The 15,742-nt window shown below is 43.6% G+C and overlaps 1 protein-coding gene across 3 annotated transcripts in view; it reads right to left on the bottom strand.

Moving 5' to 3' along the window:
* The window catches only part of npnta (nephronectin a), a 71,229-nt gene that overhangs the window by 24,649 nt on the left and 30,838 nt on the right, over positions 1-15,742 (bottom strand). For 2 of the 3 annotated variants that reach the window (XM_079498692.1, XM_079498691.1), the window contains 2 exons: positions 4,873-4,992; positions 2,219-2,338 (listed from right to left, as the gene is read on the bottom strand). In XM_079498692.1, the coding sequence (XP_079354818.1) occupies positions 2,219-2,338; positions 4,873-4,992 (240 nt within the window). Of the gene's footprint in view, positions 1-2,218; positions 2,339-4,872; positions 4,993-11,448; positions 11,488-15,742 lie in introns of those variants that run through there. The other variant, XM_079498693.1, reaches the window with a different exon arrangement.

Here is a 15,742-nt window from a genome sequence, read left to right on the forward strand (position 1 = left end):
GTTTCAAATATTCTTCATACATACTCTAGTCTAGCGTCTAGCCCATTTTCCACTGGACAATTAACATTACCTTGCTTTTGTCTTTAGTGGGAAAGGTTACAATTAGCATTGATTCCCGGCCAGGACAAAATAACTGCAGTAGGTGTACTGTGGGTGTTTTTTATCAGTTCCAGCTACGATCAGCAGTGATGAAAACATGACACAGAGGTAGCCAATTTTTGTCCCTTTTCTGGCGCATGAAGGAAATAAAGAGACCAAGGGCTCTACGGTTTGTGCAGGTATTTCACTCACCCTAAGAATCAATGTGAACCGGGAAAATCTGCGACCAAATGTAATCTTTTCAATCCAAAGTAAAAGATAATTAGTTTGAAGTAATTCAACCTGTTTTGCAATCAGAATCCTCTATTATAACCCTATAATGGCATGGTCTCGCACCTTCCTACCTACATGACTGCAAATAAAGTTTTATTATTATTATTATTATTATCCCCCCCCCCCCCCCCCCCCTTCCGTCCAGTCCAATGTCTTCATAATCACAAGCAATCTCAAAACAATTACAGTACAGCCATCCTTTTTGGGTAGTTGTAATCGCATATTGTCTCTGGACAGCACGTATCAGAGGAAGATATTGAGGCAGGGTGAGACAGGGTGTGGTATGTGTGGGTGCGCACGTGCGTGCGTGCAAGAGAGAGAGTGCCGAATGGTAAGGGACGAGGCTGAGGCAAGTATGCGGGCGGACCCGGTTAAAAGAAATCACACTCGTGTAAAGTGAGGGGCGCTCTTATTAGCATACATCATCATATTCCGGCCAATCACAATTAACGTCCTCATTTTTCTGTCCTTTTTCTGTTTTTATCCTCAAGTCCAATCTGGCTAATCACTTGCGTCCTCACTTTTGAGGGGCGCTAGCCCCTCCTATGTGCAGCTTTTGGTGTATGTGCAAAACTTTGTCCAACACAAACATTAAATTCCAATTGACAATGAATGGACAATTTTACGTCATAGTGTCTATTTTACGTCATGATGAGGTACGATGATAAGAGTGCCCCTCACTTCACAAAGGTGTGATTTTTCATCCTCAATATACTGTATATATGGCTCAGCCAATCAAATCATCGCTATCGGGTACACCCAAACACATAAAGCTGGGCATAGGAGGGGCTAGCGCCCCTCAAAAAAAAAACACAGCGCCGGAAAAACGGAAGCCCCCAGTTCCGTTTTTCTCACACATACATTAGCAATGAAAAAGGAGTAAAAAAACCTGCTATCGATTATCATTTCAGAGGAAATGCAGTATTAGAGTAAAAACACTAGCCTGGCATGACCAGACTAATATCACTGCGTAGTGTGGAATATTTATTCAAACTGCGGAGTACCAGACCAATATCTGCCCAGGGCATTTATTTTCCTGTGGCAGATTCGTCTGGTTTCCAGGCAAAAAAAAACACCACACCTTCAGGAAGCATTATCGGTCCTAGAATTGAATTACACCAGTGGTTTTTCTTTTGTATCTCCTATTCACTGTCTACCTAACCGTATCCCTACGTTAGGGTTACGGTTAAGAGCAGCAGTAGCTCAGTCTTTAGGGATTTACCGTGGCTAACAGAGGTTGGCCGGTTCCAGCATGGATCACCATAATGTGAGGTGGATAGATGCCAGTCCTAGCCACTGCCAAGATGCACTTGAGAAAGGCACCGAACACATAACTGCTCCTGGGCACCACTACGTGGCAGCCCATTACTCCATATTGCCACATTGTATGACCCTGTGTGCATGACTGTATTTCGGTCCTATGTGTGTTTACAACTGAGCGTAAAACATTTTTTTCCAAGGAGATTAATAACAGTAATCTTTTTAATCTTAAACCCATCCCTATACTTTCAAAGTCTGCCTCCCAACCTCCTGCCTGACATTTTTTTACATTTGTTATAGTATACAATACACAGTATCAATTTAGTCACCTGATGATGATCCATGTGTCAATAAACAGTAGTTTCAAGAGGGAGGCTTTAGTCACTCCATCCCTGGCATTGCTATTTTAGGCAAATCTTCAAATTGTACAAATCTTTAAAAAAAAAAAATCTACATTTCTACAATTTTGAACGTGTTGTGAGCTTGTAGATCGGCTATTTTGGCTATTCGTTTCATGATAAAGTCCATAGGGCTTAAGTGGTTTACCGTACCTACAATTATTCGTTGAAGTTAGACAAGAACATACCCACACATGTCCTCCCATCAGGCGCCAGCTGCAGACCAGGAGATGGACACTGGCATCGCACCTCTCCTTTGAGGACCTGGCAGCCGTACTGACAGTTAGCCATGCCACAGCTACGGGTATCTGCATGGTGGAGAGAAGGAGCAATGGAAAAGCAAATTAATTCCACAATACAGTAGAGCACACACAGGAGTCAATATTTATACAGTGCCTCTCTCTCTTTGGCTTTGCCTGTCTCATTTCTCTCATGTACCCTAGTGCTGCAGTGCTTATGTTCAACATTTCATTTAATTCAGAATGTCTGATATTGCAAGTTGGATACGGTTGAATAGACATCTCTTTATATACTGTATGTACCTGAGGATTGCGGTTTTGTCACTGGCTGAGATTTGTTTATACAGCTATCTTTATACTTTATACTATATTAAGTATGATTACCTTACCATCATACTAGATCAGTGGATTTCGGTCCCAAGAGCTTTGCATGTTTTCCGTATTCTAAGAGTAAAACTGAATTAAACTGAATTAAAGGTAAAGGTATAGAAAACATTCAGGGTTGCTGCCATTAGAACCTGGCATTGGAATGTTTCTAAAATGTGTCAAATGCTATTTTTCTTTGTCTTTCTCTGCCTTTTAATGTATTTTGTTATGCTACTATAGTGATGTCTTTAATGAAAAAAATGCAGCCCTTGTTCGTGGTTGAGGTTGGGACATTTCTTGCTGCTGTATTGGCTAGGTCAACCTTGATAATGAGATATGAATCTGTGTTATTATTTTACCTTCAATAATGCAGTAATCATACACTCAATCTTCGCTATTACCGAGAGGTTTGAGGGTCAGACACCTGCCCATCTGTCTTCGTATTATCAAAGATGACCCCATGACTCCAGGGTGCAAATAATAACAAAAGGTCACACAACCTGCTTATTATTAGATTACTCTACCCCACAGCACCGCTCTGCCACACCAAAGAACTGTCATGTGGTCCTCCCTCAGCCATCTCCATCCCCTTTCTCCCGCATCAATGTGCCAGTTTGCAGCGTTTTCTGCACAGTAAAGGCCTCAGTGCTCGTTCAACTCAGAGATGTAATGCACCCTTACAGGTCCATTTGGTTACATGTGTCCCTGCTCAGAGTTAAATAAACACTGGAGATTTGACCGTGCGCTGTTGAGCCAGTGTGCATTGTGAATCAAGACTTTCCAAAAATAATAACGAAATGTCGGGCTCTATTCTTCTGGTGGGATCTCCGTGTCGGAGAGGAAATTCAATTGGAAGGCCCTTGATACTGATTCTGCTGCAGTAGCCACTAGCACTCAGACTACCATGGGAGCCATGGAGCGGAGAGGACTTAGGAGGAAGACCAGGTTGATTAACAGCTACAGTGATCTATCGATCAAAGCAGGAGGAAGAGGAAAAGGAAGAAGAAGACGAAGGGCATGGCGTTTGGAAGCTATCATCATCACAACACACAACAACCGTCTGCAGCTGTGGCTCGTTATGGCACGAACTAAACTTACGAAGGAACAACTGACTTCTCCAAAGTCAGAAGGCTAATAATTAAAAGTTAGTGACCGGGAGTGGTGTGGCGCTAAATCAATACACACCAGTACCTCTACCAAACACTTGGCATAATTATAAAGCACACATTGTGAGCTTAGCTTTGTATCCATTTCATTATGTTGTTTTGTTTCCGTGTCCTACTTTAAGTGTCCATGTGCATATAGCAGAGAGTAGGAGAGCAGCACTGAACAATATCGATAGGGATTGTACTCCCTATACAATCTTAGAATAGAACAGCCCTATAAAACTACTTATTGCACAAAAGTGGAAAGGTGAGAGGAGGGGAAACATTCATTAGATGTTTGGATGCAGCACCAGTGAGACGAGTATCGACTGCCGCTCAGTGGGACACCTCTGGGCATCCAATAAGACAAGCACATTCCTCAGGCCAACCAATAAAGAAAGAGTGGAGGGGGTGGGTACGTGTAGGCGGTAAAAGTCATGGTTCCTTTTAAATTGTTTCTTTTACAGCTCTTAAGGCTTCTTCACAGGTGTCTCTCAAAGCCAAGAGAGAGAGAGAGAGCGAGAAAGAGAGAGAGTGCTCGTGGCAAGATGATTCAAAAATGGGGCATAATCAAAACATTTTATCAAAGTCACTGTGCAGCTGCTGTGAAAGGCACTCGCAAGAGTGTGGAAATGTATCTCATAATAGGATAGTGCGTGTCATCAACTTTGCCTTGTGGTAAAATCATGTAGGTATTTGTACCGAGAAAATAGGGTTCATAGTTATATCACCACCACAATAACTAAGTGGTAGAGAGATTATGAAAGAGGCAGAAAGGGGGAAAGTAGAGAGGAGGGTTCTGAGAGGGAAATTTTGATTTCTACCTAAACACTTATCTCTCCATTGAGGGAAAATAGAGACATTTAAAAACATGTAGGCATATGGCTTGTTCAAATATTAATGAGGTTAGGAAGGGAAGATCAGTAAGGTGAAATAACTTATTGAATTGACACAAACAGTAAGGGGAGACAGAGAGTCAAAGTAATACAAAGAGATAGAGACACAGGGAGAGAAAGAGAAAGAAAGAGTAGAGACCTAAAAACAGGGCCAGGAACGTAGATACACAGATCGATGATGTATGTATAAACTCACTTCCACACGTCCCGTCAGGCATCAGCATGTATCCGTTGAGGCAGTAGCACTTGTAACTGCCGAATGTGTTCATACACCTATGTTTACAAGGCCTTGGCTTCAAACCGCACTCGTTCAGGTCTGTAGACGGAGAAAGACAACGTAAACAGAGGGAAAGGTGTGTGTGTGTGTGTGTGTGGAGGGGGGGGGGGGGGGGGGGGGGTGCAGAAATAGAGGAGATGGAGAAGGAAGGAGGCAGAGCTGCCAGACAGAGCTGAAATGAGTCAAAGGGTAGAGTTCAAGGGGGTAATTATGTTGAACATATAACATCCCTTATGTGTGTCCATATTGTGTAAGTGTGTACTGTAGTAGGGCCCTGTCCGCCTGTGGAAGGAAGGAAGATGTTCCCGTGTTGTGACAAGTCCACACGCATCCTCTGTGATGAGTACACAGAAGGGCCGTGTTATCTGCCACTACTCTGCCCACAATTACCTACACACCACAAAAGATGCTATTATCCTCAGTGACTGTACACAATCCCCACACCTTCATTCCAATGGCGATACACTGTCGTCTTGGCAAGTGGAAACACCGCCATCCAGCTCCCCCACTCTGACATGTCTAATTCCAACCTTCTTTTTTTATATGGTCATAAACACAGAGACAGTACACCCACTACGTAGTCTGTGAAAATGTTATGAGAAAGCGATCCAGTTTGAGTAGGGAGCCGTGTGGGCTTGTGGGAGAGGAGAATGTACCCAGAGCGCTGCACCTGTCAACCGCTGGTGCACAACTAAAGCCTGTGAGGCTGAAGGTATGGGGATGTCTGATTGTTATCTTTCTATGCATTCTGAGATGTAATCATCTCAAAGCAAGCCTATACAGGAAACAACATTATGTACTGTGATTGCAAACACATTGTACACATTTTGAGGAAGATTTATTTGAAAATAACATTTTTGCAAATATATTGTAGATATGAATTTGGCATTATTCATGTAAATCATGTAAAATACTGAGATTTTACAATCTAAAGTAGATCCAGTAGAAAGAAATCCACTAGATCCAAACTTTAAATATACATTTTGATGAACAGCAACTGATTAGGATTAGGTTTAGTCTTTTTGAACACATATTTTTTGGAAGAGAGTTTTACATAAATGCAAATGCTCTGGTCCATTTTAATAGGCCGTACACAATAACTTTAATTACTCCGAAGTAATACTGTATTTTTGTTCAGAGGACTGGAACAACAGAATGGGATGATTAATGAAACTCTCAAAATGTATGAAATTAAACCTTTCCCCCCTGCTTACATGTGGTGGCAGAACCAAGACCAACTAGAAAAAGTGCCCTTCTGTGTGTGTGTGTGTGTGTGTGTGTGTGTGTGTGTGTGTGTGTGAGACGTGGCTTGGCCTGTTGTAGCGCCACCATGAGGCTAGTTTGTACTACTGTAGATTTGTACAAAACGGGTACAAAGCGGCTACTCCTGAAAAGTTTAGAAGCCAATCGTAGCCAATGAGGGTGGATTATGAGAAATCAAACAAACCTGTCTTGATCACATGACTCTGGAGAGCATGTGTACCGATTTGCTTGAAATTTGGATAAAATCTGAAGGAGTAATATTAGAAAATGTGTTTTACATATGTCGGCCTCCTGGTGGCGCTATAAAGAGCAGATGTGAAAAATTCCAGGCAAAGGTTTTTCCTTGGCCTCTAGGGAGTTGGCATACAAAGTTATCCACAGATCCGTGCAGTTAGAGGTAAAAACACTTTTCGGCCAGTTATAGCGCCACCATGAGGCTGAGTGGGAATGTGCGTGCACAATTTCACGGAAATCACACAATGTGTTAATGATTTGCAGCATTTTGTTTGAAACTGAGCACTCCTGCGAACTTTGGAAGCTAATCTTAGCCAATCAGGATGGAGTCCTGAAAGACCCGTTTCGTCGAATGGCTCTAGAGAGACTGTGTACCAATTTGCGTGATGTTTGGACAAAATCTGTAGGTGTACTGTCCAAAAACTTGTTTTGCACAAAGCGGCCTCCTGGTGGCGCTATAACAGGCTGTTCAGGAAATTTTGGGGCAGAGGTTCATCGTTGGCATCCAGGGAGTGTGTGTGCAAAATTTGGCATCGACCGGGTTAACGGTGCCGGAAATTAGCTGGTCACGGACGGACGGACGGACGGACGGACGGACGGACGGACGGACAGAGTGCAAAACATACTCTCTCCCCATGCCTTCGGCCTGGTGGAGACAATAAAGCCCCTTTATATTTAGCTGAGTGAAGTACACCTAAAATAGCAGATCTACTAGCTCACAAGCTTGACTCGTTGTGAGCATGTCGATCTGTTATTTTCGGTGCAGGACACCGGCGTGTAACACCCTTTATCCTTTTTACACTCCCATCCTAACCTGCCCTCATCAAGTTACAATGGTGACACAGCCAAACTCATGCAAGCAAGCAATTATAAATAACTTAAATGTATGTGAGTTACTTGCATTTCTAGGGCATATTATAACCAAGCTTCCTGTCATAAATAGAGTTCATATCACTGTACATGAGAAGGGAGGGGGGGGGGGGGGGGGGTGGCTCATGTTCAGCTTGGCCTACTGCACTGAAATCAGCACTGGCTTTAGCTCCAGGACCAAGTGCACAACACATTCCCTGGGTGCTGCATGCCTCCTGCATCTCACAGATGCCACACATTTATTTGGACGGACGGACGGACGGACGGACGGACGGACGGACAGACAGACAGACAGACAGACAGACAGACAGACAGACATACTGACATACTGTCACTTTTACAGTATGCCCATATATGGAGATATCTTTATCTGTCAGTCTTTGTCCCTTGTATGACCATAAATGGAGATCCATGATGTTATCAGTATATGTCCCAGTGTGTCGTGGTGTTGGTGGGCAGTGCCGGATTTACAGTAGTAGTGGCCACTGGGCGAGATAAGATTTCAGGGGCCCCCTCTGGGGTATTTGATTTAATTTTGGTGTAATTTTGACAGACAGACAGACAGACAGACAGACAGACAGACAGACAGAGCGAAGGAGCGAGGGAGCGAGGGAGAAGGGTTGACAGACACATACTGTACAAAGACAGAGAGACAGACAGTGAGCCCAGTAAATCCACTGCAGTATCATATTTAGTGGTCATTGGCTGGTCTACTGAGGTCGTGACAGCTGCATGATTGGTAGACTGGGGGACTCCCAAGTTCCACTGTGTTTACAGTAAATCAATGTCCAGCGATATATAATATGTGGGCAGTCAGTATGTTAGGGCTTGTCCTGTCAGAGACCCCAGAAACATACATGTATCTTTTTGATCTCTGTCTTTTTCTCTTCTTTTAGGTCTGTATTGTTTTGAGGGGCGCTAGCCCCTCCAATACATGGCTTTTGAAGATTATGTCATATGGCAGCCAAGTACTTATGACGTAAATCGTTTGCATGTAAAGTCTATGGACTTTAATGTTTGTTTAGGGCACACATATAGGCATACAGTATACATACAGTATGTATGGAGCTCAGGTTGTCCAGAGCCACAGATCCGAGGGCTATGCCCACGTACGTATATGGTTATTTGCATATACTGTAGAACCGATCATCTTCAAACTCGGTGCACGCATCGGCAAAGAAATCGAGGGAGTGCAGTGCCCACCACGACTCGTTTAGATACTGTATGCAGTCGTCCAGAACCGCCGATCCAGTATAGGAGTGTAATTTCCTCAAATTAGTTGCATGCTGCCAATTTCACATAGGAGTGTGATGTGGGATGATTTCGACAAAATGAAAAACAGTGCAGTGCAAAATATGCAGAGTAAGGTTTGTCTATCACAGTCTGATGTTAAATCACACGATGCAACACGACGTGCTTGGGTATGTGATGGATAAATTATCACTTAGGCCCAGGGTGATAATTTGTTTATGTCGTTCTAATCACAAAGACAATGAGAAAAAAAACTTTAGACCAACACAGCAACTATATATATATGCTTATGGTTGTCCATAAAAATAATATATAGTTGCTGTGTTGGTTGAAAGTTTTTTTTTCTCATTTCACGCACGCATGCACGCTCGCGGGCACGCGCGCACGCACACACACACACACACACACACACACACACACACACACACACACACACACACACACACACACACACACACACACACACACACACACACACACACACACACACACACACACACACACACACACACACACACACACACACACACACACACACACACACACAGGCCATGATCATTCTGAATCATAATTACAATGTGACTGAGATAATGAATCCATTTCAGGCAGATATTCCTTGAAGGCTTCCATTGATATTAGTACATTTGCATTACTGCACAGTCCCACTTTCACTGATAAGCACACAGCTGAGACTGTCAGGAAATATCTTCATTGGGGCAATTTATTCAGTGCCACTTCAACCGGTATTAAATACATCAAGAGACTTTGTTTCATTTTCAAGTACTACCGGTATCTAATTATGCTGCAACTATATCTCTAAGTCGCTTTTAAATGGGAAGTCATTGACTTCTTTTGTCGACTCATGCTTTGTTATTGCACAAAGGAAGATTGATTTGATTACCGGTACTTAAGAGGATTAGTGTTGAAAAGTAATTAAAAGAGGAGAATTACAGTAAGAATGGTATATAAAATGTCATTAGTTTGGGGCCATGGGCCAACCCTTAGGAGCCACTATGCTTTTTAGATGTCTACAAAGCAGTCACAAACTTTCACACACTAATTTTAAGGCTATTTATTCATGAATCAAAATTATTATTTCTAAAAAGAACTTCAGCACATAAACTTTGTACTGATGCACGCACGCACGCACGCACGCACGCACGCACGCACGCACGCACGCACGCACGCACGCACGCACGCACGCACGCACGCACACACGCACACACACATTATAGCTCTCTTTTTCTCTATCACCCTCTACTTTAACTCATGGTTTGCACATTAGTGAAAACCTTGAGACTATAGAGCGTCGCAGTCCCGCCTCCTACCCTGGACCAGGAAATTAAACCCAATGCATTATTCTCATAGACATTTCTTAAAGTATTTATTTAAAGACGGTTACGCCGCGGACAAAGCCAACTCGAGTCGTGACAACTCATGACAACACAAACAATATTTTGGACCAAACAAATAATTAGAAAGAAGAAAAAAACGGCAGGTTACAACACTTTTTTTGTTGTTTTTCTTCTTTGTAATTATTTGTTTGATCCAAAATATTGTTTGTGTTGTCATGAGTTGTCACGACTCGATTTGGCTTTGTCCGCGGCGTAACCGTCTTTAAATAAATACTTTAAGAAATGTCTATGAGAATAATGCATTGGGTTTCATTTCCTGGTCCAGGGTAGGAGGCGGGACTGCGACGCTCTATAGCTCAGAAACCCAAGATGACCCTGTGTCCATTAAGACCCCAGTTGTGGAAGAGAAAACAGGTCTCAACTCGCTCTCCTCGCTGAAAAAAAGGGGGGGAAAGCTTGAAAATGTAAATGGGGGATTATTGAAAGAACGTTTAGCATTCTCAGACAGAGAAAGCCCCTCAAACATGAGCAGCACATGCCAAACAAGACCCAGCCACGGGCCTCCTCTATGCAGGGGTGAAGGAGATTAAGAGACAGAAGACATACATAAAATGAGACAAGATAGAGAGCGAAAGAGAGATAAGGCACAGATATGACCACTGCCTGACAATTTGACACGGGCCCCCGCAGGACTACGTGCGATAGCGAGCTATACGTGCGGCTGAGGCCCCTTGGGGCCCCTGTTCACTGTAGATGAACTGTTGAGACTCATCTGAAGTGATGCAGAGTAGAGTGATTTATTGGGTGGGCTCCACTGAGGTATGCTATGCTACGTTCCTGAAACGCCTCTATCACGGAAAGAGATTAGGGAGAGGGGGGCCGGGTATACTCTCTCCCTCTTTCTCTCAGCTTCCTTCTCTTTCAGGGATGTGCTGGTCTCTGAAGCAGATAAGGACGAACAGAATAGGTATTGTTCTGTCGGTGCCAGGAGAACCTGGGGAATCCTGTCCGTGGTCATGGTGATTATTTTGAAGATGCTCTTTTTTTCTTATGAGAATAGTATACGTACGTGCGATACACAACAATGATAACAGCGTGCAGAGGCAAAAGGAAATGAGGCAGAGCAATGACAGACAAATTACGTGCAGAAGCCTTTGTTTGGCGCTTCAAGATGAAAGGTCAATGCTCACTGGCTTAAGAGAAATGGCGAGAGGTCAAGACAGCAGGTGCTTCAGAGATGGAGAGGAAGACATAATGCATCATAACCCGTGAACATCATGTACTGCATGTACTTGGCATGCTCGCCATCCACGCCGCCATCCTTACAGCCAAGCCAATTGAGACTCTCTCTTGCTCAGATAAAGATAGAAATGTTGCATGGTGAATAGTAGAGGAAACAGAAGGACATTCACACTCTGGCTCAGTGTGTCACGGTCTGCTCAGTACAACACCATGCACGTGGTGGGTGCTAAAAGAGGAGCAGAGAGGGGAAGAGGTTTGCCTTGCAATCGACGAGTCTCACCCTCCATCGCTACCCCAGGTGGCCGATGGTCCACAGGAAGAAAGATAGGAGGGTGACTGTCCCACACTGGTGGGGTCAGATAGTCCAGCTCCTCTTCTCCAGGGAAAGATACATGATCGTTAGAGGATTGAGGATGGGGGTGGAGGATATAGTAGAGACAAAACAGGAGAAAGAGGCAGTAGTGTTTAATGGGGGGAGAGAGAGAGAGAGAGAGAGAGAGAGAGAGAGAGAAGGGGGGGGGAGAGAGAGAGAGAGAGAGAGAGAAACAGAAAGACAGACAGACAGACATAAAGAGAGAATGCAGTGAGAATGAAAGAAAAACAGACAAAATCAATGGATTAAAACAGCTTGGACCAAAACCACAAAGTAAAGTAAAAAAAAACATTATGCAGCAAAGAGGATTACACTTCTGGGAATTGGACATGAGCTGGGTATCTGGGGAGAAAAGACGGCGCAAGGGAGAGGCCTTGTCTTTCGCCTCTCGCTCTCTCTCTCCACGTTGGCATTCCCTCTGCACCAGTGAAAAGTGAAATTGAATCTCGGAATGGAATTATCAGTGTGGATTCCAAGGTATCCTCCTCTCAGTTTTGTCTGTATCTGCAAGTTCAAAGAAACACTGAGGTTTTCTTTTCAACCGCCGCGTCGGGGCTTGACTGCAAAACATGTCAGGCAAAAGAATTTCAACCCCACCGCCCACCCCCCTCTCTCTTGTGTCTCTACTTCTCTCCCTCCTCCTCCTCTCTCCATCCATCCTCCCCTCAATCTTTCTTCTGGCAGTTTGCTAACAACACCTATTGTTAACAGTCTGGAAGACGATACCAACAGCTTGGACTGTTTTTCAAGCTTCAAATGGTTCTGTGTGTGTGTGTGTGTGTGTGTGTGTGTGTGTGTGTGTGTGTGTGTGTGTGTGTGTGTGTGTGTGTGTGTGTGTGTGTGTCCACAAGCTTTGAATGGTTCAAGGGGTGTTTTGCTATTGAGGGATGTAGGGGCAGACAGGTAGGTTTGGTGCACTACATTCGATGCCAGCCCCTTGTGGGACTTATAACCAGAAATATGTTTGCAAATACGATGTAATCCTAAGGCTATTGATATAAGAGGTTTGTGTAGCTATGAGAGCAACATGCCAAAAATATATTTGATTTAAATATAACCTGTGGATAGTAACAGGTGTCACAGGGCGAAGGACTCCCACACATTGCTGCATACTGTATCATTGAAGATGATTTTATTTTTGAACTATATATACAGTAGTGATAAGGAAAAAATATATTGAGTTAACGCATGGCCTCACTGACCTAGCTAAAAACAAGATTCCATCCATGATAACTGAAAGGTGGTATTCGTTTGTAGATGATTTAGTATCTGGCAACACATCTTTATGAAAGCCTCACAGCTGCAGGACTTATTACCCAGCAAATGGCCAGGGAGAGACGAGACAAGAGAGAGCAATCTAATTTAATTGAACATCTGTGAAGGCGATCCTGAAATTTAGCTAATAATACTGGAAAATGAGGTTGGCTTGTCCAAGTTAAACCAAAGTACCTTCCACAGTTATGAGCAAATGATCCCAAAATAGATAAGCGTTAGAGATGATATTTGGAGAGATCAGTGGGGGGGGGGGGGGGGGGAAGAAAAGAAAAAAGAACAGCACTGGAGGGGAAAAGAGAAATGCTGTCTTAAAATAAAATATGACGTTACACAGCAACTGCCAGAGTGTTTATTTAACTGTGATATTGAACACTTAGTTGTATTTCAAGTAGAGAAATGTGTTTGAATACCAGCTCACAACGTGGGCCAATCTGCTATTTTCACAGAATGTTCACATATTCTCTCGCCTAGAATAGACCTAGAATAGGGATGGTTCATTCATGTGATTAAAGTCAAGAATCCTCTTCACAGCTGTTGAAGCTGTAGATATCACTTCTCTGGAAAGAGCTTTTAATAGTATCTACCTTAACAGCAGGTGAACCTTTGCTAATTAAAATCTCCAGCATTAAACAGCCATCCTATTAAAATGATTCGATCAGTGGGAGGGTGAGAGTTGCAAACTCATTAAATGGCTTATACCCACAGCATAATAGATTATCTAACTAGTTGATCTAGTTTGCGTCTTCTGAGGGAAGAACAAACGCTTACGATCAGGTGCTGAGAGAAGATTGCCTTTCATGCCAATAAAGACATAATTTGGAAAATATTCATTATTTCCTTTAGAAATACTGTCAATTTAAAATGTGACAGGTCCAAGGCTTTGTGCACATTGAATAGTGATATAGGTGAAATTAACTCTTAAGTCTTAATAAATATGGATGTGACAATAATAATTTTATGCGGTATACAGTATATACTAAAGCGCATCAGTGAAGCATTTGCTGCACTGCAGATTGCACTTTTTCCACAGTAAAATTCTCAGTGTTCATTTATCCATTCATAACTCTGAAAGTGTACTCAAGATGACGTGTACAGTGCGTGCGTGCGTGCGTGTGTGTGTGTGCGGTATTACAGTATCTGCTGTGTGTGATTCATTGATCTCCCTTTTTGCTTTTGCAGTTCCTAAGGTGTTTTAACAGTGCTGTTAATCAAGGAGTCTTCAGGGTCATTCATCTGTCCACACCTCCTACTTAAAGAAGGAGAATGCCTCCCTCAACATGCCCTAGGTCTCCCTGCTGTGTGTGTGTGTGTGTGTGTGTGTGTGTGTGTGTGTGTGTGTGCACGACACGTGCGTGCGTGCGTGCGTGCGTGCGTGCGTGCGTGCGTGCGTGCGTGCGTGCGTGCGTGCGTGCGTGCGTGCGTGCGTGCGTGCGCCTGTGGGTGTGTGGTGTCTCTCTGCTTGCATGCTCAGACAGATCAGAAACAGATGTACTGTACGTACTGTATATTTGTAAATGCAACAAGCAATTAGCTGGTTTCCGCTCACCTTTCTTCCTCCCCTCTCTACAAATCTTTAAGTATGGATTTTGACATCGGCTCATGGCAAGTTATCTTTTGTTATCATCTGCTCGCCATGAGTAGTGAGATCAATAAATCTGAGCTCAATGAGAGACTAACTAGCACTTGCACTTCATTGGAATAATAAGGGCAGAACCTGTATGATGTAATTCATTACATTTCGTTTTCAAACAAATCAATTTACTTGTATGTGTTTGTGGGGCAAAATGAATAAAACCTGACCTAAATAATATGGAACAATATCAGTTCCATCACCTGTTAGGACGCATTGTTGACGCATGTCATCAAAGTCACAGATGCACTAAAGTCCCGACTGTTTAGTTAATTTTTTAGACTCATCCAAAATGACCACACAGGAATGTGCAGTGTACAACCTGGAGGGTCACCAGGTCCTCTGGATGGATCCACCCGTAAATGTGCCACATCAGTGGTTAAGTGCAAATCGATTAGCTGAGGCCGAATTCTAAATGAGAGAGAATGTAATTTATGTACTCCTGAATAATTCAATGTGTTTCCTCGGCACATTCAGAATGCTGACGACCCCAAGGTCATGTTCGCCAGACTGTGGTGGTCCCCAAAGGCCAGACCCATCACTCAAATCCCATTAGAGTGTCTGAGATGCTGCTGCCGCAGGTTGGGAGACTGAACACACACACACACACACACACACACACACGCACACACACACGCACGCGCACACACGCACACACACGCGCACACACGTGCACACGCGCGTGCACACACACACACACACACACACACACACGCACGCACACACGCGCACACACACACACACACACACACACACACACACACACACACACACACACACACACACACACACACACACACACACACACACACACACACACACACAGTTTTTTTTGGGGGGGGGGGGATTTCCCAGAATCGAGATACGTCTAAATGGGAGACAGCAGAGTCTATTGTACACACACAAAAAAGTTAATTTAACTCACTCAGAGAATGTACAAATCGGGCAAGGATCCATTTGGTTACATTTGTACACTTACCAATGGATAAATTATCACTCCTGTGTAGTGAATATGAGAACCTATAGATGAATATGAGGACCAATTTTTGCCGATTAAGACAGAGGAGACCCCATTACTCTGGCTGGGCAGACAGGAGCCTACAGAATGCAGGATGGAGGGATGAGTCATTTGGAACATTCCGGAAAGGATTTAAAGTAGGCCCCCCCCCCCCCCCCTCTCAACACACACACACACACGCAACAGCACCCGCTCACATCCAACCCCGCCTTCTTGTTTTTAATTACATGCTATCCTATTCCTGTCTCAGGGCGTGAATTCCTCAAGTATGTTCAAGC

This window comes from Electrona antarctica, assembly GCF_951216825.1.
Source record: "Electrona antarctica genome assembly, chromosome: 4".
NCBI lineage: Eukaryota > Metazoa > Chordata > Actinopteri > Myctophiformes > Myctophidae > Electrona > Electrona antarctica.